We start from the raw sequence: 21,430 nt of genomic DNA on the forward strand, positions 1-21,430 counted from the left end.
ATGGAGCAGGTAAGGGGCAGAGCTCGCTGAGAGTAACAGAGGGACCTACTGAGGTCCCTGCATCCCAGCCTTGTGTCTTGTCCCCAGGTAGATATTTGTCCCTGTGGAAGGGCTGTGGAGCACTCTCTCATGCTGGAGCAAGGGAGAGGGTGGAGGAATGAGGATCTTGCTCTACAATTTGTTCATTCCTGTGGGGAAATATTTTTTGTACTGTCAATTGGGTGAAATTGATGCTGGGTGAAACTGATGCTGTTGCTTCTCATCCTGTCCCCAGGCTTCTCCAAGAAGAGCTTGGCTTTGGCATCTTTCTAAACCCCTACAAGGCTGCTGCTGGCAGCCCTGAGATCCCCTTCACTGGTCCTTCCCCAGGCTGCACAACCCCACACCTCTCAGCATCCCACATGCCACATATGGCTGAAGGAGGCTGGTTAAGGGGTATCACTGTGGATGGCACTGTCATGGTGGTGAGTCACCACCCCAAGGAGAAACAGCCCCCATCCCTGAGTTTTTGTGAAGATTTGCATTGGGAACACTGGTCTTGGTTCCCTGGGGTACCCACACAGCCACTGAGCTGCTGGCATCCCGTGCCATGTACACAGCCTCTAAGGAGGGGATTTCTGCTCATGTGCCAAGAAAACCTGTTTCCAGGAGGCTCTGTGACTGCCTTTGGCCATGATCCCATTTGCTGAGACACCTGGAAAACAGGTTGTCTTTCAGCATGTGAGATGGTGGCCCTGAACCAGAGCACACTGGCTGGGATCTCCTCTATTCTCCAGTTTCGGATGTGGCCCCCAACCTCCCCCTCCCCAGGCCATGGTGAGAGCACAAGGAGCCAGTCAGGCTGCTGCCACCAGAGCAGGAGGCTCGGAGCATCATCTCACTGACATTATATACCTCAAAAATGCGATTGAGGCAAGTTCTCTGCCCGTCATCAGTGGGCTGAGCCTATGTGATACCTAATGAGAATATCCCAGAGATGTGTTGGAGAAGGGACTGGGAAATGTGTGGGGTGAGACCTTCCATGGGCTTGCCCAGGGCCCTGGGGTGCTTTCTCAGGGTCAAGGGCCCCTGAAGCTGTTCTGGCCTTGAGCAGCCACCTTGGTGGCTCTGGGTGCCAGCAGGGCAGGAGAGCACTTGGCTCTGGGACTGCAGAGCAGCTGGCTGCAGGGAAAGCAAACGGGATGTGCGGGAACTGTTCAAAGACATTCAACCTGCGTCAAGGCTTGTTGTAACTTCCCACCCCTCTTTTTCAAAAGAAAGTGAAAGCCACAGCCTGGAGGGATAAATAGGCAGCAAGGAGCACTAGCAGCAGAGCGCAGAGGAGCTGTGCAGAGCTCACCTCTCCCTCTTGCAGCACCATCGCCTCCAGCCCATCCTCTGCCAGACTTAGCAGCAAAATGCAGCGTCTACATCTTCTCTGCCTCAGTTTCCTGGTTCTGGGATGTATCCTGGATGGTAAGAGGGAACATCTTAGGCTGATTTTCTTGTGGAAGGGAGGGGATCCAGTTTCTTGCTCTTTTGCATTTCCAGCAGACTCTTAGAGGCATCTGTGGCTAGGGCTCTTTTGCAGTCCTTCTGCATCCTCTGCTTGTAACCTGTTCCAGAGGGACTCTGCCCTGCCCAAAGTCCAGGCAGGAGCCTGCAGGACACTGGGGCTGGGAAACTGTTTGGGAAAGGCCATGGAGCAATCCTGCCTCCCAGTGCCCTAGCCCAGCTTGTGCATACTGGACTGGGATTTCCTTGGTCCCATTCTTCCCAGTACACTGGCGAAACATCCCTAGCACCCTTTGGTGTGGGGCAGCCTGGGGGCAAGTGGCAGGGCTGTGAGCAGAAAGGAAGATGTGTGTTAGGGCAGAGCTCATGTTTGAGGAACTGTTGGTACTGAACATGGGCTCTACACAGATCACAGCTATCTGGGATTACAGGCATTCCTGGGCACAGCCAATCTTGACGGTCATTAGAAGTGAATAAACATTTGCTTGGAGGGTACCCGAGGTCCCTATCCCCTGTGGTGAAATGCGGACAGCTGTGGCCCTCAGGTGTCTTGGGACCGATGGGTTAAGGGTGGGCTGGTGATGGGTTAGGTGCAAGAAGTATCACTGCTTCAGTAAACAGAGCTGAAGTCATTCCCAGCCCCTCGGGAATAGGTGTCTGTATTGCAGCATCCTGAAGCTGGGTAGAGACCCCTGTCCTGCCTAGCTTGCTGCTGGGCCTGGCCCTGGGGCGGTGGGAGGGCCCCAGGCGTGAAGTGATGCCCTCTGCCAACCTGCTGTTTCTCATCTCCTTTGCTCTCCGTTAAAAGGAGCCAAAGGGCTCCCCTGACACTCAGGGTGTGGTAGCAATAAACTTGGGTGCAGCTGGGGCATTGCTGTGTGCCGGGGCATTGCTGGCGGGCTCCGTTACCCTCCGGGGAGGCTGAGTGGAGGTGCAGCCAACCCAGGGAGAGAATCCTCAGCCCTCATAGTGTGTTCTTCCTCCAGTGCATGGTGTGAACAACGCCCTGGACTGCTGCCTGCGAACGAGAGACACGCGGATCCCACGGTGGATAGTGCAGGACTACTGGCTCCAGTTGGTGCAGGATGGCTGTGAGATCCCGGCTGCCGTGTAAGAGCCCCGGTGTGGTAATGCCTGAGGGACAAGAGCCTGCAAGGAGGCAGGGAAGGAGGAAGAGCAGGGTGGAGGAGGGATGTTGGGCTGCATTTAGGGGTGAGGAATAGGGAGGGTTGTGGAAGAGACCCTGGATATCAGAGGCTGAATCAGAGCAGGACCTACCAGTAGGGGAAAAGTTGGGACAAAAATCAGGAAAGAAAGTCACCTGAAGGTAGAGATGCAGAGGGCAGTGAGGGAGGCAGTGGGTGAGGGCTCAAACTGTGCTTGAGCATGCCCTGAGTATCCTGCCCACCCAACCCTGTTCCTTTTCTTGAATGTGGGCCTGGCAGGTTCATCACCACAAAGGGCAAGCGCCTCTGTGCCCCGCTGCAAGCTCCGTGGGTAGTTCGCCTTCAAGAGAAGCTGCATGCCAGCTCTTCCAGGAAGGTAAGACCCACTCCTGTTCTCAGACAGGAATGGGGGCAGGCTGCGTGTGGGTTTATCCATCATCAAACAGGCTTTGCCCAGTGGAGCCTGCTGGGAACAGCTGGGACTTGCTGAGATTTTGTTTTGAAGTCTATCCCTCCTCCTTCTAACTGAGGCGAGTCTGGCTCCTCTGCAATCACTCTTCCATCCCAAATAGACACAGCCTGGGGGACGTTTCTCATCTTGCCACCTTGGACTGAGCCCAAAGGATACCACAGCAAATGGCACCAGGATCAAACCCCTCTCCATTTCTACCCTACAAGCTTGTAGTTTGCAATCTGTGCATGTTTGTGGGGAGGGCTTGTGATGGGTTTGGTGTGCTTTGCCAGACTTGCTATCTCCCTGCCTCACCGCCATGGCTTGGCCAGGGGACTTCACCCCTTGGTGACCACCCGGACCACAGGGAAGGGACTTTGGGGAGCGTCTCACTCTGAGGATCACACTCATCACAGATGTGTTTGTCACTCTCGCAGGGCAAACGCCAGGGCAATTAGGCCTCAAAGAAGACCATGGCCGCCCCCAGCACCTGGAGTGGGGCCGGTGCCCAGCTGTGAATCTGAAGCTAATGGAGATGACCCGCTTCCACCTTCAGCTGCAGGGATGACACTTCCTGGGACTCGTGCCAGCGGGCAGAGCCCTGCCTTCTCTTGCTTCTTTCCCTCTGTCTCTGGTGTGACCCAGCAGCCTGAGCCAAGCTGGTCTGGGGGCTGCTGGACCAGAGACTCTGCTGCCTCCACAGCCTGGACTGTTCTGCATGATGAAGCTGGCAGATCTCAGCCTTCCTTCCAGCACTGCAGATGTGGCCTCCAGGACTACTCTGATCCCTTCGGTTTCCATCGTCAGCCCAAAGCCTGAGTCCTCCTGCATCTCTGGAAAGGGCTGCCAGGATGGATGGGACGGTGTGGGGATGGAGGAGAAGGACAGAGATGTTCCTCACTGGCCATGCACAGGGCTGCTCCACTGCTGAGCATACCTTCGATGCCCTCAGGCAGACTGTGGCTGCTGATGTGATTCCTCTCTCATGCCCTGACTTCTCTGCACTGTTTCCCTTTCTGTTCTTCCTTACATGGATAGAAATAGAGCCAGTAATGCAGCGGCAGCAGCATGGGCAGTGATGTTGCCCTCAGCCCCTGATCTCCTCAGGAATATTGTCCCCCAGCCTGCCACCACATTGAAACCTTGCCCCGCGCTCTCGCCTTGAAAGGGGATGCATATGAGCAGCTATGCTCACGCTGCTCTCTGGTATTTGCTGCTAGATCTGTTCAATGCAACAATTACAGGTGTGAGTTGCTTCTTTTTTGTGTGTGTGTGTGTCTTGTGCTGTGATTTTTGTTAAATAAAAACAAAAGCCAGAGGATAGTTTGCCTGCCTCGTGTTCAAGCCTGAAGGCCAACGTGGGGTGTGCAGTGGCAAGGGAGCTGCGCTGGGGTGCAAATAGAGGGAAACGGGCTTCATCTGGGTGAAAGACGTGTTCTACAGCAGCTGGGCCGCAAATCCCGCCTGGGAATCTCTCAGCAGCATGGTGAGGTGAGCACCCTGTCCTATAGTGCTCAGAAAGGCTGCTGGAGTGGGTTCCCAGGGGGTTGTAGTGCAGAGGTGATGTGGGAGGGAGAGTGTCAGTACTGCACCAGCCAACCCAAACCACTTCACTTCCGCAGGCACAGCTGCTGGACTGGAGTTCCTCAGCTCTCAGCACCCACAGAAGCATGGGACACAGATGTGAGAACAGGAGCTTTGTCCTTACAGTGAGGGGAAACTGAGGCACGACATGGCTGATAGGTCTCCCAGGTATCCTGGCAGCTCAGTGCTTGCAAGTAGCTGGGGTGCAGGTGAAGAGAAAGACCATTTGAGGAGAGGCCATTTGGGGAACACACCTGCTCCTGGGCACATCTGTAGACAGAGTGCAGTCCGCCAGCTCCTGCCCCATATCACTGGTGAGTTGAGAATCCCAGGCCACTTTCCTCCTGAGCCTTGAGTCTGGGTCTGTGCACTGGGACTATGGTCTTGCTGCCCCAAAGTGGCCTGTGTCCACTTGGGAATTGTCCTTTTGCTGGAGCCATGCAGTTTTTGAACAAAGCTGTTGTATTCACCTGAAGCATGGTCTGAACGTGCACGAGTAGATTTGCATGGCCAACAGCCAGGCACCAGACTCTCCTTCCAAAAGCCACGGTATTAAATATGACTGCCCACATGGCTAAACTATTCACACCGGCTGGGTTTTGGTTCCAGGCAGCAAGCATGGACACAGGTTGGGAGTGAGATGTCCCAGGGACTGCTCCTGAAGGCAGCGGGGACATGGCCACTGGGCCCTCTGGGTGGTGGCACCCATGGTAGGCCAGTGGCTGGGCTGTCCAAGCCCAGGGATGGCCAAGCACCTGATGGCTTTTGCTGAGACACGTTGAATGCAAGCTTAGCTCAGTCCCTTTTCCTTACCTGGTATGCTGGCCTCCATGGCTGGTGGCTGGGTGTTCTTTTTCAGGTGTTCCCCTCCATGGCATCTGTGCAAACACAATGCCCCCTGCTTGACTGTCTCTTGGCGTAAATTTCCCAGAACGCCAGCTCTGTCCCAGCTCATTAACTACGGTGACAGCCCCAGCAATACAATCCCAAGGAGGAGCAGGAAGAGGAGGAAACCTAGTATGGCAAGAGAGGCCAAGACAAACAGTGTGAGTGAGAAAGGAGGATAACTGATGCTTGCTTGGGCAGAAGCCTTTCTGCTGCTTGCTCAGTGACCCTTAAGGGGCTGTGGTTGGGGAGCAGGAGGATGCACTGGTCCCTGCACAGGGCAGGGGCTGCAGATGAGGCTTAGCTCCAGGTGGCTACCTGGAGGCTACCCCGACGAGGAGTATGGTGTCCTGGTCAGTTCCTTGGGAAACTGAGGGAGAAGGGGTTTGCACTGATCTCTCAGAAGCTGGAAGCAGGTTTATCTGTTTTTGTCAGACTTTGAGGGGTGGTTTGGCCAACTGCCTGTAAGAGCATAGCTGCAAAACCTTGTAGTTCCCACTCAGTAAAGGCACTCTCAGAGCAATGCAGCCCTTCCTCACAGATCCCTGCCAAGTCCTTGTCTTCCATGGCTCTCAAGGGAATGGTGATCCAGATCCCAGCTCTGGCACGAGGCTTCCAGTGAAGGCTAGGGGTAGATGCTGTCTTGACCCAGGTATGTGGTGATGGCTGACTGTCTCTCCTCCAGCCTTGCAGCAGCTGTCCCAGTTCCAGAGCCTGGCTCTTGGAAATCTGTCAAAAATTAGCAGGGCTCAGTACTTTGTAAACCACAGAGTGAATTTTTCTGATACAAAATGTCAACGATCTCTTTAGAAGGGAGCAGCCACTTTTCTTAGAGAAAGCAGCTAGTTACTGCCATGTCAAAAACCTTGAGTCCCAGCCAAGAGTTAGTTTCAGTAAAATGTGTCCCAAGTCCTCCCATTTCTTTCTCTCCAACCATGCTTTTCCTGCTCTTTCCTATCCTCACTGCATCCTCAGGGGTTGGTGGGGTAGGATCAGGATCTGTTGCAATTATGTGCAGACATAACTGGGACTATAAGCAGGGATTGCTTTGGTGTCAGGTGCTCTGGAGCATTGTTTGAATCATCTACAGTCCTTTATCCGTGCTTAGGACCCGTGTTTCACATGTTGTGAAAGACATTTATAAGACATTACAATTGAAAACCTTTCCTTGGGAGATAATAGCCACTCTCTTGGTGACTGTTCACAAGGCCAGGAAAGAAAGGCAAGGCTGCATCTACACAAACAAGTTGAGCATGCTTTGTGTTGTTCCCTGGCTGCCAGCTCTCATAGCTGGGGTCATGAAAGCACTCCTGTCTCTCCTAGGTATGGTGAAAGCTGCCTTGAATGCTTCCCAGGCTGCTTTCAATGGACATAAAACACAGCTGGCACAATCTGCTGTGGTCTCAGAGTCTGACTTGCCATAGGCACTCTCAGCCAGGAAGTCCATAGCAAAAAACACCCATCTGCTTCTCTGCAGCAAGAGTGGGCACCAAAGGGAAATGCTACTTTGATCTCACTGGGTGACATAATACCCCTTCCAGGGCTTTACTGGAACCTGTTTTGTCCTTTTACTCCAAAAACATGGTGTACAGGAGCTTCCTCTGTCAGCAGCATCCCTTGTGTATTGCACATGTTACTACTGGAGCAACTGGGGGGTAGCCAGAGAGATTGGAGAAGAACTGTCTGGGGCCTCCCAGATTCCAACCACAGTGAGCAGAACTGCAGGGCCCGAAAGCTGTTCGTCCTCCTGCAGCCTTCTCACAACCTCTTCACATCACTCCCTGGCTCAGAGCTGTCCATGGCAGCTGTGAACATGTCCTGGGTACATTTGTCAGTGCAAGAGCCGGTTATCCCCCACGTTGCTGGTCTCCTCTGCTTGGAGCCAAGGCAAGGGGGTGCTCTCCATGAGCTCCCCTTTGGCAACAGCACCGGGCACAGCTGGCTGAAGCCTAAGACCTGCCCAGGTTTGTGTGAGGAGATGAGACACGTGGACAGTTGAGAAAGGTGGGAAGCCAGGTGAGGAAAAGCCCCTTTTGTCTTGTCCCATTATGCTTTTTCCTCTTGCATAAACAGTAACGTGTGGGTGAGAGAGAGGATGCAGGTGTGGCACTTCTCTTCCTTAGGCCCCTGCTGCTTTCCCCTCATTCCCTACGTGTTACCACTGGTGCTGCTTGTCCAGGCACTATCTGCTGAGATTTGTCCTGTGGGAAAATGCCAGCACCCTTGGCGAGGCTGTGGGGCTCTGAGCAGGAGCTGGTGCCATTCTTTCTGCCCCCTCTCCTCCTACAGCTGAACTCTCACCAGTTGTTTCACCCAGCCAGCACCTCCGTGGTCTGCCTTCTTGGGCCTGATCCCAAAGACTGAGGCATGAGACCAGGTTGCTTTCTCCAGTCCGAGCCTCTGGAGTCAACTGAGCCCAGAAATTGTCTGATATGGGGATGCTTTTGCCTATGTGGCGTTCAGCTTTGAGCTTTGGCAAGTTGCAAGTGCTACAGCTCATTGCAGTGTAGGCTCAGCCACAAGCCAGGTCTCTTGCCTAGATCCCAGAGCTCTTGTAAAAGCAAGGGGGACCTATCTTCTCTGCCCTCAGATGCACCCACCTTCTCTTTATGCACAGTAGCAGTAAAAACCAGAGATTAAAGAGAAAACCTTGACGAGCAAATAGACTTGTCCTGCAGCCAAAACTCTCTGGAAAGTACCTTTCACATTTACCTATCCCTCCCAATGAATTGGTAAGCAGTGATGGGAGGCTTAGTGCCATTTCTGTGGCACTCCCCACCTCTCCCTCCTGTTTACCTGCTTAGCCATGCCTCTAGATAAACTTTTCTCTGCTCTCCATGTTGTGCCCCTTGCCCAGGAGGCTGCAGAGAGAACCTGCCCTTCTTTTCTCAGCTCCTCTGCAAAATGCCGTGGCAAAGCATAGCTGGGTCTGCAGGAGATTGAGGTGAGGTGTCACCACCTGGATCAGATTGCAAAGATGAGGCTTGGAGGGGCTTAGTGAAGATCTGAGATGTCCCTTGCCTCTGCTTGGGAGCAGATTGGAGAGATGGCCATGGGGTGAGAACTGGGCGCAGAAGACGCAAAGACTTTGCAGCTTCTCATGAATCTGAGAAACTGATGTGCAGCCTGAGGTTAGCTGGGATGCATTAAACCATAAACATGAAAACCTTTTCCTTGCCCTGTATAGAAAGTAAGAGCCAGAAGACTGCTTGCAGTAAGGCAGACTCTGAGGCTCTTCACATCAACCCTGTTTGTCTCTACTGTGAGACTCTAATCCTGGCATGTCCCTTTCCCTCTGTCTTCTTGGCCCTGTGCTGCTCACTTTCTGCTCAGTTTCCTTGAACCTCTCTGCCCCAGGCTTTTACCTGAGCAATGACTGTCCTGTGCCTGCCCAAAGGGATTTGGCCTCTGTCTTGTGTCGCTGCAGATGTGCCAGGTGTTTCATGGCTGCTTGGCTGCTTCACCCTCTGCAGCCCTTGAGTCTGCCTTCTGCACTTTCCCACAGAAAACAAGATTTTCTTTCTTGCTGATGGGTTTTTTTGTTTTGTTTTGTTTTTTTCTGGGAAAATCCCTCCTCTGCTAGGCTGTGCATTGTCTGTCCCCACATTGCAAGGACACAACTCTGTTTACATGCACGTTCCTTAGTGCTGTTTAAATTATCAAGCCATGACTTTCTGCAGCCTCTGGGGAGACAATGCTCCAGAAAAGCAGCACTTACTGTCAGGAGTCTTGTGAGCTGCTGAGGGGATCTTTGTGAAGAAATTGAGTGCTTTCCTTGTACTACTTGTACTACTACAACTTATAGTTTTCCACCTTTTATTTAGTTGATGTTGCTTTTTGAAATAGCACTGGTCAGCACTTATAGTAATGAATCACAGTCCCTAACGAACAAAAGCAGAAGTGTCCAGGATATGCTACAGATACAGATTCTCCCTCTTCCCACAGTGCTTGGTTTCATTTCCCAGCTGCTGTGTAATGCTCCAGAATTCTCCTCTGCCCCTGACAAGGCCATCTACCCCAGGGAATTCCTGGTGTGGGGCCTGTGGGGCTGTGGGTTTCATTGTCTGCCTAGGCTAAAGCAGGGCCAAAGTCCACTGGGTTGAGTCCTTATCTTTCCGAAGGCCATGTCTGTGCAGGGCAATGGCTTCTTGCTGATATTGTGTGAACTGGTTGGTTTGGGCAGGCAGTAGGTCCCGGGGATGCTGGCAGTCTGCTCTGCCCCTCTCTCTTACGGCTAGTAGGCTCTGCCCCACTTGCATTGCATCTGAGTGCAGACGCCAAGGCCAGTAGATATTTTGCAGTGTGACAGGGGATAGTAGGAGGTAAGCTCTCTCTACCTTGGCCCGGTTTCAAGGTAAGCCACTCACTAGCCCTCCTGCTTGCAAAGCCAATGCAGGTGGCTTGTTGCAAAAATTAGCATCTCCTGGCATGCTTGTGTGCTCTAGAACTGGTGTTTAAAACTGTGTTAGTGCAGACTACAGCAAAAAAAAAAATCACCCTAAAGAGCCATTTGTGAGTCAGCCTCATACCAAGAGGCACTCAGACTTCCAGCGCAACTTGGCAGCTGGTGCCATGGTAATGAGAGAAGTGGGGGCTGTGTTGTGGCTGCTGGGATGAGGATGAGGGGGAACACATCTTGCAGCTTGCTGCCACTGCATCCAGGCCCTGTCCTCTTCCCTCCTCACGGGGACAACTGATGTCATTTATCTCTGAGCTTTGTTCAGTGAAATTTTGGGTGTCACTCATGATCCTGTAGTGTAGGAGATATTTAAATCAGTCATGGTGGGAGTTGTGGTCCCAGATGGAACAACGGGACTCTGGAAATGCATGCACCCACTTGGGAGTGTTGTGGAGGCCAGCAGTATTTGGTTAGAGCTCTGGATGACCTGACCTCCAAGCACAGGCTGAAGAAGTTTGGGTTTACCCTGCTTCCAGGAATGATAAGATGGTCTCCAAGTGCACAAGAGGGATACTGCGAAGAGAAAGTGAAAAAAGTACTCTCTGAGTTTACTTCTGACAGCTCAAGAAAACACAGGGATCCTTGGGGTCAGACTTTAGGGGGAAATTTCTTTTACTAGGAAAGGGCAGCAGAAGAAATGCTGTATCTCCACTGCCAGAAACTTTTACGGTTAGACCAGTGCCTGTCAGCTATAAGTAGTGCTGGCCCTGGCTCAGCACAGGATGGGATAGATGACCTGGGGCAATCCTCCCCAATATTTAATGTCTTTTTTTTCACCTCTGTTGTTGTGGCCTATCAGGTTCTTCTGACTTATGCTGTTCCTCCGAGGGCTGCATGAAGGCAGTGCAGATGCCAATAGCAGAGTGTCAGACGTTAGCGGTGAAAGACAAATGTCCTTGCTGTCACTATCTGGGCCACACGCTACTATGCTCCTTGACAAGGGCCAAGGCAGCTTTGGTTCTATTTCACCGGCATAATTTGAGTTTGGGTTTGCACAAAAAAAAGCCAGAAAGCAACCCAAAGACTGAAAAGGAAAAAAGCTCTTCAGGGTGAATGTTAAGCCAAAGAGTTTAACATCAAATGCCTTTTGAAAGCAGCTGTGGAGCTGTGCTCTGAGATAAATAAAAGCTGGTTTGAAGCTGGAGAGCTGTCTGGCAGGACACACTGTTCCCATCCTGCCAAATGCTTCCCGGGCCACCTGTCCTTGCAGGGCTGTGTTCCCCACAGAACTGCCAGGGTCCTGCCTGCTGGGGTGGAACGGCTGGGTGCATCGCCAGCACCCTGCTGCTCAGCCCAGGCTGAGAGCAAGGGCAGGGCTCAGCGTGTTGTGGAGAGGTGGAAGCCCTCAAGGGGTTCTTTCCCCCTCTGGAGAGCTTAGAGAGCTGGAGACCTTTCCACCTGGTGGTTTATCCTCACCCTTGTGAGGTTTTGAGGAGTTTTGAGTGGGAGGCAGACATGAGAGTTTGACTGGCAGGAGAAGTGCGCTGCCTGGCCCCCAGGGCAGTACTAAATGGAGCCTGTGGTTTTGGCTTGGTGCAAGGTCTGAAGAATCTGAGTCAAGGGAGCTTAAACCAAAGCAGGCCCTAAAGTGTTTGTGCTCGGTGCTTTGACAGAACGAGGAAGAGCTTGAGCAGAAAACATCTGGAATGAGATCAGAAGGCAGACATGCTCCTAAACAAAGGAGATACATGGTGTTGGAGGAGAAAACAGACATGTAAATGGAGACGGAGGAGGCCAACAACAGGTTGGGTTTCTCTGGATCACATTTGTCTTCCTTGTGCTGCATCTGTTTAAAGTAAATGCTAGGGGGCTGTGATGTGCCAGAACATGCCAGGGCTATTCATCATGGGCTGTGCTGGCAGCTGGGACAAGTCCATGACAAGCAGAAGCTTCCAGCTATCCAGAGGGGCTCTGCCTTGTTGCATTGCCAGTTTAGAGGCTGCAGCCTTTCCCGTACTGCATGAAGGCAAATACAGAGAGGGAACAGCTTCTTTCAGCAGGGCATTAACCCCTGAAAATGTGACCCTGTGGTGCTTTTCTACAAGGACCGTGGCTGGGCTTCAGGAGGGTCATTGCTCTCTCTTCTCCCAGAACCCCTTCAGCTCAGTCTGGGAAGGAATTCTTCCTGACTGGATCTTGTGCCTTGAAGGGTATTTCTAGTTGTACTCACACAGGCCTTTTAGGTCAGTACTTTCCAGTCTGAACAGTCTCAACCTGCTCAGCATTGCTGCTTCTCTTCCAGAAGCTGCTCCTCTGGACAGTGTGAACATGAACAGCTCTGCAGTGATTTGCTATGGATCTGCTACAAAGGGCTTTCTCTGAAGGCCAGGAGATCAGGTCTGGCTGCAACTCTCGTGTGAAGAAAGTCTGTGGCTCCATGCCACACTTGTGTGGGCCATCAAGAGGCAAAGAGACTAGTGTAGATATTCTCAAGCGAGCTTTTTTCTCGGCTGTGTGCATGGTGAGGAGGTCACAGAGGCTGTTTCTTTTGGGACTTCCCCATGAAGCAGAGAGGTCTGTGCTGCCCCAGAGGCAGCACCTTCCTTCCTAGCCTTCCTGTGGGATGCTTCTGTCCAAGGATTTCCAGGCAGAGAATGACCAGGGTCAGGAAAAAGCCACCAAATAGAAAGAAAGACATCAAAGCTGGAGTCTGCAGGAACAGAGCTGCCAAGAGCTCAAAGGCAGCACCAGGACAGACGAGCTAGAGAAGTCTCTGAAGCAAATAAGATATACCAGGCTGGTATTCCTACTAGGGCACAGCAGCAAAGAGTGGAAAGTCCCTGGCTGGTTCCTCTGTATCTGATAAGGCAGTTTGGCTCCATGCCCTGCCAAGGAAGGACTTGTTGTAGATCCCTTTTTATAGGAAACAGAGGGGAGAGTCATCAGGAGAGCAGCCAGAAGGATGGGAAAAAGAAGCCAGACCTTTCCTTCAGGCAGCTCCAAGCACAGCTGTGGTTCCTAAACTGCACAGGAAGCTGTTGGGAGCTGTGTGGCAGCAGGTCCAGGATTTCTTTTCATCCGCAGGCTGAGAGTGTGACATTGAAGCCTGCTAAGCCCCTGAGCTACCCTCTCCTGGTATAACCATAGTCCTCTTAGAAGTGCATTTCCACTCCCCTGCTGAACCCCCAAATATCTTTTTAAGCTCCCTCCTGTGTCAGAGACAGTGGCCTAGGACCCACTTCCAATTTTGGTTAGAAACATCCTCCTTACAGCCCACTGCAATGCTGTGGGGACATCTTCAGCTGCTAATATTGTCCCTAGGACTGACAGGGGCCGTGTCCATCCTCAGAATGATCAAACAGAGAGTTTAAAATAAATAGAAGTGCCGTTTTCACATCCTCTGTAAGTAAGTGATGGAAACCTGCAGTGCAGGGTGCTGGAGGGGATGGACAAATGGGTGGGTGCACATGAGTTGCACACAAGCCCCACCTGAGTAAATTCCTGTGCTGGGTGCTGGGAGGGGGTGGCACAGAAGGATGACTGTGGTTTACTCAGTTTCTTTTGTTTTGTCTTTTGTATCTAGCCATGGTCTCAGCTGGAAAGAGAGGCAGAGTGATACAGCCTCTGTCCTGACCCAGCACTGTCATTCTTGGACTATCTGCTCTGTCCTTTGAACTGCTAAATTTCACCCAGTATCTATTACATCCACTTACTCTTACAAGATACAGTGCCGCTCCTCTGAATCACCAGAAAACACCATTAACCTGCTCCTACCTTCTGTGCTGATGTCCTGTGATCAGCCTCACACAGTCCTGGGGCAGCTTGCCAACAGACTGAGCCCTGTGGCCACTGCCCTTTCCAAACACCTTGCCTGCTGTAGCCACCCCTCACCCTTCAGCAAGGCTGGGATGAGAGGCACCAGCAGAGGCCCTTCCCTGCCCTTCACCCCCAGGAGGTTTTCACCTACCCAGTGTTTCTCACATCCTCAGGAAGCAGCTGCAGATGGAGGAGCCATGAGCACTGTCCAAGAGGGAGCATGCTGGTCCTTTGACCTCCTTGTCCTGTGGGAACAAGAGCTCTCCTGGCTCCCTGCCCTGCCCTAGCAATGCTTAGCCATGAGTCCCTGCCTCCCTGAAAAACCCTGTGTGGCAGAAAAGGGCAGCCACCCGGCGGGAAGGAGAAGGAAAGGCCCAGCTGAGCCTCTTCTTGTCTTTGTTCGGACAGGCAAAGTCCAAGGCGAGCTGTCACATGGAGTCATTCCCGGCCCAGAGTGTGTGCCAGCACATCCCGGACACCCACAGGAACCTGCAGCAGAGAGAAAAAACAAGAAGCTGGAAGCCTGAATGTATCCAGGAGGGCTCAGGCCTCAGGACACTGGCCATGACGTTGGGCAGTCTTTCTGTGCGCTCTCTGTGTGCTTCTCTTATCACTATGACAAGCCCCCTCCATCTCCTTACAGCAGAGAAGCAGCTAGGTCCCAGCTGCACAGGGAGGTGAATGGGGGACAGGTCTGATATGACACTTGTGAGCAGCCCAGACCATGTCTGGTGCTGGCTGTGGAGTGAAAAGTTGCTGATGTGTCACTCCAACACCTTTTAAGTATTTTTGTGGTTTGGTTGTTGTTTGTGGGTGATTGTATTTTGGGGTTTTGAGAATGATTTCTAGGGATGAGGCTGCCTGGGGTGGACACGACAAGCCTCGGAGAAGGGCACAAAGTAAGGATCTACTCTGAGAGCTGCCTGCCCTCCACCTAAATATCTTGTGGCTGGTGTTGTTGCATCCCAAACTCTGTTTCTAGAGAGGCAAAGGAGTCTGTGGTAATCTTGTGGAAAGATATCCCCTGTCACCAGCTCATCCCATGAGGAAGAGCAGCCCCAGCAGAGCCCGTTGCTACCTGCCCTTCTCAGAGAGTTTGTCAGTGAGACATAGGTGCAGCTCTGAACCTCAGGTTGTGGGGAAATGACCCTGCAGAGCTCTGCTCCACAGTAGCAATGGGCTCGTTCTTCTGCTGTGGTCCCGCCATCATCTGTGTGTCACTTGCTGTCCCTCTCCTCCTTCCCTGCGTAATGGAGTGACAGGTAAACTCTTCTGCTCATTGCCTGCTTGGTCAGTTCAGATGTGATTGTATGGTCTGTGTGCTGGCACTGGCTGTGGCAAATGCTTTGGCACTCTCATTCCCTCTCTACTGTCCTCGTATCCCAGGAGAAGACTACTATACTCCTTCAGGCCTGGGGAGTCCAACTTTGATCTTTGCTGGAGACACTACATCAAGGACCGTGATGTGCTGGGTCAGGTGCACAAGCCTTTCTTCCCACAGCTCCCTTATCACATAAACACAAAGTGAGGAGAAAGCTTCTCCTGAATCTCCATCAGCACCAGCAATGGTTGTAGGGAGACAAAGAGGACTGGGCATGAGACACCCACATGTGCTGCTGCTCATGGTAAAATAGCTCTCACAGCACACAGTAAGCATGAGAGGAAGCCAAAAATATTCATCCTGGTGGGTCTCTGTCACCTTTTTTTTAACCTTCCATGCTGGTACATGTAAGCCTACATTAGTTTGGTGACAACATCACATCGGTGCTCCAGACACATTCCCTAGTGACACTTCCCTGGATCTGGCCCTGCTGACACCCTGAAAATACACCTCCCCCTCCAAGGGTGCCTGGCTGGTTGTCACCAGGCTGTGCACAGCCCATTCCATCCGTGTGAGAACAATGAAAGCCGCCTCATTTCACGGCCAGGGATGGGTCAAGAATAGCCTGCCCAGCCTGCAGCAAGTGCCTGCCAATGAATACTTCCCAGCTAATCAAGGACATTTTCCAGTGAGCTCCAAACCATACGCAGATAATGTCTCACACCAGCACTGCTTTCTTCAGCACCAAAATAAACTGCTGCTTATGCAGCAGTAGATTAAAGGGCTTTTAATATCTTTAATGGGTGCAAGATACACAAACTGAGCCTGGTAACTGTCTTCAGTGAAAAAAGCAGTGAAGGTAAATCTAAATGATCAAGGGAGAGCTCAGCGCTTTTTACAATCTGCTCAGGTCGGCAGACTGCACAGCCCTGAGTGCATTTGTGTAAACATCCACAGCGATAAGATACGGGTTCATATCCTTGTAGGAACACTTGCAATCTCTATGTCTCAGTCTGGCCCTCTCTCTTCCTGCACTGTTGATGTTAATTTGTCCCTTGCTGCTGATGGATTGTGTGGCTGGAGAGGCACTTTGTTACTCTGCCTCTTGACATGAGCAGCGAGCAGAGGGACAATGAAGGGGTTGCACCTTCTCCTTGCTGCTCTCGGTAAAATTGAGGAGCACAAGAAAGATGTATGATGTCAAAAGCCCAGATCCTAAAGAGAAGAAGAAGCTGGGCCTCCCTTGGTGTGACAGGAGTCCAATCCTACTGCTGCCCAGCCAGCACCTGCTCCTTGCACCTCATGGGGTTTCCACTGCTGCCCATTATCCCAACAGCCACCCTCCTTCTGGGTAACTTTGTTGGCTATTTTTTTACATTCTGTATCCCAGATGTACTTTGAGGAAGGGCATGGGGCTTATTATACTGGAGGAATCACAGCAGCAGTCACTGTGAGCTGTGCTGCAGCCTTGCAAAGGGAACTTGCACTTCCCTTTGCAGCCAGCGCCCCAGCAAAGGCAGTATCTCATTTCTGGGTATGTTTTCTGGAAATTGTCTGCTTTCAGGAAGAAGTGAAAGCATGACTCTTCAGGAATTGGTACCCTTTCTCTGAGGTCCAGATCCCGGTCAGCCTCCAGAGCAGGGAGCACTATCGAGGTGAAGCAGGTCTGCAGACCACCTGTCACATCTTCACCATGAAACATCTTATGAACTGCTGCATTTAAAGGATCATGATGAAAAAGGATAGAGAAAGGGATTATTGACTGCAGAACTTGGCCCTGGAGCAAGAGCCAATGTGCTCATGCAAGAGGAATAAGTGAACAGCTATGATTCCACAGGAAGCAGAGCCTGATAACCCACTGCAGCATCTGAACCACCTCCACTCTGAGGCCACAATCTCTGCTGGCTTCCTCTGCTGCTAGGCTGCAGCAAGGTGCTGTCCCAGCAATGGTGGCCCACAAATGGTACTGTGTTTCTACCTGGTGTTTCTGAGGGTGTTTCTGCAGCATGGGCTGCTTAATTCTTACAGGGTGTTCTTGACTGGAAGCACCAGGTGAGAGATGTGAATGGTGTCACCCTGCTGCATGCAGGAGTGGACATGGATCCCAGTTTGCTCCAGAGTCCTGGGCTTGCTGGTTTGCTTGGGACCACTCAGAAGTGACTGAAAGTAGTCTCCAGGCACCTGAGGTGGAGGGAAAAGTGAGGGCAGGGAGTGAGAGGGTGCCTGCTGCCCATGGCAGCCTGTCACCATTCAGAGATGCCATGCAGAGGCAGGAAACATTTTCTTAGTGAAAACCACTCAGGATGAAAAACCCAGAACCTTGAGCCTACACAGGGAACTGAACCGCTCCCAGGACCTGGACTGGAAAGCTGGGATCAGGCAAGTGTCAAGGCAAAGATATGATATCCTCAAGCAATGGGGCTTGTCCATCCCCTGGTGTCCTCAGGTCCAAGAGCAGTACAGCCATCTCTGTGCTGAACTGCTGCTGCGATGCCTTCAGAGCCTGTGAGTTTGGCAAAAGGATGGGGAAACCTCAAGCCACAGGGATGCATGAGAGCCCACGCCATCCATGTTGATACTGCTTCTGCCCCGACTCCACATCCCCAGGCATCAGCACATGCCATCAGAAGGCCTGGCAGAGACCCCAGCTGTGCTGGAGTGGGCCAGAAGAGCTTTCTACCTGCTCTGCTCATGATTCAGTGGTTGCCATGATGGGTCAGTGGCTTGCTGCCCTGAGCCACATGCTGCAGACCAGCTCCCAACAGCTCCTTCAGTTTCTGTTCCCTGGTCACCCTTTTCCTTTCATTTCTCACGTTTTTCTGTTTGACTGTAAATAGCCTGGAGAGGGACTTCCCACCCCTCATGGAGCAAGCAGCAAGAATCCTTTCCTGAAGGAAGTGGCCAGGTCACTCAAAGGAGCCTTCTCACCCGTGTGTAAATGATACCAAACAACATCCCCAGGCAGGAAATGTTGGAGGCAGAAAAGGGCAGAGGATGCTGCCAGGAACAGAGCTCCCAAGCATTTTGTGGATAAAATACAGCTGCTACCAAGAGCTCATTAATGCTTGGGTGGTGTGTGTGTTGGGGGGTGCTGGGTGTGTGTGTTGGGGGGGGGTGTGTGTGCTGCTGTTGGGAGCTCCAACATTGGGATTCCTGGTGTGCCTGTCCAAGTGCTGCTGAGCTCTGGAGCCCCAGGTTTGCCACAAAAGTAGGTGGCATGCAGCTGAATGGCCAAAATTCCCGTTGGGAGTGCTTCAAGCATCACTTTGAGTTGGATGATTCACTGTTTCTTGTTCTGCAGCTTTGTGCCAGAGATGGCTGCCCTCCCTTCTGGCAACAGAGAGATCTTTGTTTCAGAGATAAAGTCCTCCTCTTAAGAGACTGTCTTCTTTTCCCAGCTATCAACATAAAGGTCTCAGGGGTCTGCAGGAAGATCTGCATTTAGGGAAAAGGCCTTTGTGCTTGGCTGGTACTAGGAGCTGATGATCCCACAGTGGATGACGCTCTAGCCTTCCAGAGACCCTCTCCTCCACACAGGGCAGACACAGCTGAGATGACACACTTGCCCCTCTCAGTATTGTCTAATTGGCTTGATGTGTCCGTATGAAACATCTGCCATCCACAGCTAGCTCCTTCATTAGCTATGACACATCATATGACACATCTGCAGCAGTGCCAGTAGGCGCTAAGAGAACTTCTGCTCAAGGTTAACACAGATACGAGAAAATCTGGGGATGAACTCAAACAAACATACACAAGCCTGGAAATACATCTGAGCTGGCAGGAGAACTTAGACAAGTGTGTACATCCACCTGTACAGCCCACATCCCTGCCTCCTTTATTTCTACTAAGCATAATGGCTTGCCTGTAGACCTGGGGGCTTGCAAAGAGGAATGAGCATGCATTTGGCTGAAAACCATAGTGTGATTAATTACCAGAGAAGCTTCTTGTTTCACTTTGTGGCTATGAAAGTTCAAGGTGCTACCCAGGGTTAACTAGATACCTCTACAGCATGCCCAGGGTGCTCAGCCCCACCAGCACAGTGCAAGGGATGGATCTTACAGACCAAGCAGAAACCATGAAGGAGGGAAAGGAAAACGATTTCAAGGAATGACAGAAAAAAAACCCCAAGATAGGAGGATGCCAGGGGTCCCTGACACCCCCAGCCCCACTCTCGAGTAACATCAGGCCCTTTGCCCCCAGAGCTTTGCCCTGAGGAAGGGGTTTCTCAGCCTCCTCTCACAGAGAAGACACATAATTTCTCAAGAGGCTGTTTTGAAGACGATGTTTGCCATCTAGTGGGAAAATAGGGTCTGGGCATGCCTCTTGCCTGCAGAAGGATGAGGCTTGGAGTTGTTTTGTCAGGATTTGAGGGGCCATGCTCCACCTGGCCCATAGCTGAGCAGCATATCCCAGCACCAGTGTGGAGCTCAGGGAAGGAGGGAAATTTAGAGAGGTGGTGCTGGCTCAGCCTTCTGCATACAGCTCCCCAGGATCTTTGCAGCCAGCCATGAATGCCTGCCTGAGTGTGGATCCCCAGCCCAAACCCTTGGAGTAGTCTCTGGCTGAGTTGGTGCCCAGCATAAGTGAGAAGCTGCAAGAAGTGCTCTGGAGTAGAGGAGAAAGCACCATGACCTGGACAGATACTGTCTTCCACTTCAGCACCCTCCTGGTGATCAGTACTTCCTAGGTCAGCAGAAACTCCTGATGACCAGTCCAGGAGATCTCAGGTGTCATTTTTAGCTCTGCACCACTTCCAGATGCATCAGTACAGAAATGATGATGCCAGTGCCCAGCACGTACATGGAGCTCATCTGCTGCCGCATCTGCAGCAAATGGCTGGGGGCTGCCTGTATGCTGGGAGGGCCCCTTTGTGTTGTAACCTTGAAAAGCCACATGCAGAGGAATGTCTCCCAGAGTCATATTTAACTCTGTCTCACCATTTTCAGAGCGCACAGAAAGGCACTACTGTACAGGGCTGTCTGTCCGTCTGCCCAGCGCTGGCTCCGTGCAACCCTGGAAGCCCCGGGAGCACTGGACTAGCCCAGCTGATTGAGGAGCTCCTGTGTAGGGCTGGGTCATGCTGTCCATGACCTCTCCTGGTTTGTCCCTGCAGATGAAGCAGCTGATGTGGCAGTGGATGAAAGGGACCACAAGATGCAGCTGGTAGGAGGAAAGCAGGTAGACAGCCTCTCTGTGTCTCCCCAGGGAATGTCCCATAGGGTCTTGCTCTGTTTCACTCCCCACAGCTCTGGAAGCAGTCGGACAAGATGCCGTGGGGAACGGAAGAGATCATCTTCCCTTAGCAAGTGCCATGGTGGTGTTGAGGAGAGACAGCCCTCATGCTGCACAGCAGAGATGTGTGCATGGGGAATGTATGTGTATGGATCAGTGGGCACTGCTCTGAGAAGTGCTAAGGCTGCATGTGTCCTCCAGTGCCACCACGCTTCACAGCAGGCAAAAGAAACACTGGGAACTCTTTCTTGGACAATAGGACTGTTTTCAGTGCAAAAAAACCCCACCACCAACCCCATGCTGGCAGGAAAGTCCTGAGCTCGGTGAGCTTATCCAGAGAACTGCTGCTGTTTGAGGAGGGAGCAGCTGTTTCCTGTGAGCACCAAGAGCACAGCAGTGCTTGGGTACAGCTAAGCTGTTGGCTTTAGCCTCCCAGCAGCTCTGCAGCCACGTGCTTGGCATTTCCCAGCTGTGAAAGACTAGGGAGGCAGAGAAGGGGCCAGCCCCAGAAGGCAAAGAAAGAAACAATCTGTTCCTGCAGAGAGAAGCCTATAATGGAGCAGCAAGAAGAGATGTCTCAGTCCTCTCCCCTCTCCACACCTGTTTGGGTGCCAGTGCATCTGGCCAGGTAGGTGACGTCTCCTCTCTCTCAGGAGAAAGCATATGATGGTCAAGGAGATTGCAGGCTTGTAGCAGCCAGAAAGGGAAGCAGGTGAAGAAGAGGGAATACAGTGTTGGGGTTCTGCAATGGGCTGGGCGCTTGGATTCTCTAGCGAGACTCCAGGCAGAGGGACCCCAGGTGCAGGTGAGATGAAAGCTATACCCAGGGTGAATGCTCAGCACTGGGTTTTTAAAGCATTCATGTTTAGGTTTGCTGTGTTCCCAGGGTAGGGTCTCTGCTGCTCCTCTGCTCTCAGCGCCTGGACACTAAGATGGAAGCAGCACCAGAGGTTGATGCAATCCCTCTGGAGATGCCCTGTGCTCTACCCTTGCCCTCCAAGGACCTGCACTTGCATTGGTAACAATTCCTGTTTTGTCTGTGACACCACTTCCATGGGGTCACACCTAGGACTTGTTCC

At 52.1% G+C, this 21,430-nt stretch overlaps 1 protein-coding gene across 1 annotated transcript; it reads left to right on the forward strand.

The window, feature by feature from the left end:
• Positions 1-3,679, forward strand: LOC104563447 (uncharacterized). The gene is made up of 6 exons (XM_062018848.1): positions 1-9; positions 811-912; positions 1,290-1,455; positions 2,481-2,604; positions 2,940-3,082; positions 3,549-3,679. The coding sequence occupies exons 1-6, from the start codon at positions 1-3 to the stop codon at positions 3,677-3,679; spliced, it is 675 nt and encodes a 224-aa protein (XP_061874832.1).
• The last annotated feature ends 17,751 nt before the right edge of the window (positions 3,680-21,430 follow it).

The sequence above is a fragment of the Colius striatus genome, chromosome Z, assembly GCF_028858725.1.
Source record: "Colius striatus isolate bColStr4 chromosome Z, bColStr4.1.hap1, whole genome shotgun sequence".
Taxonomy (NCBI): Eukaryota; Metazoa; Chordata; class Aves; order Coliiformes; family Coliidae; genus Colius; species Colius striatus.

Bases quoted from the DNA above. Each gene is read 5' to 3' on its own strand.
- LOC104563447 (XM_062018848.1), top strand. The intron at 913-1,289 runs GCAAGTTCTCTG...AGGGATAAATAG, and splicing joins ACCTCAAAAATGCGATTGAG to GCAGCAAGGAGCACTAGCAG. The intron at 3,083-3,548 runs GTGGGTTTATCC...TCACTCTCGCAG, and splicing joins GGAATGGGGGCAGGCTGCGT to GGCAAACGCCAGGGCAATTA.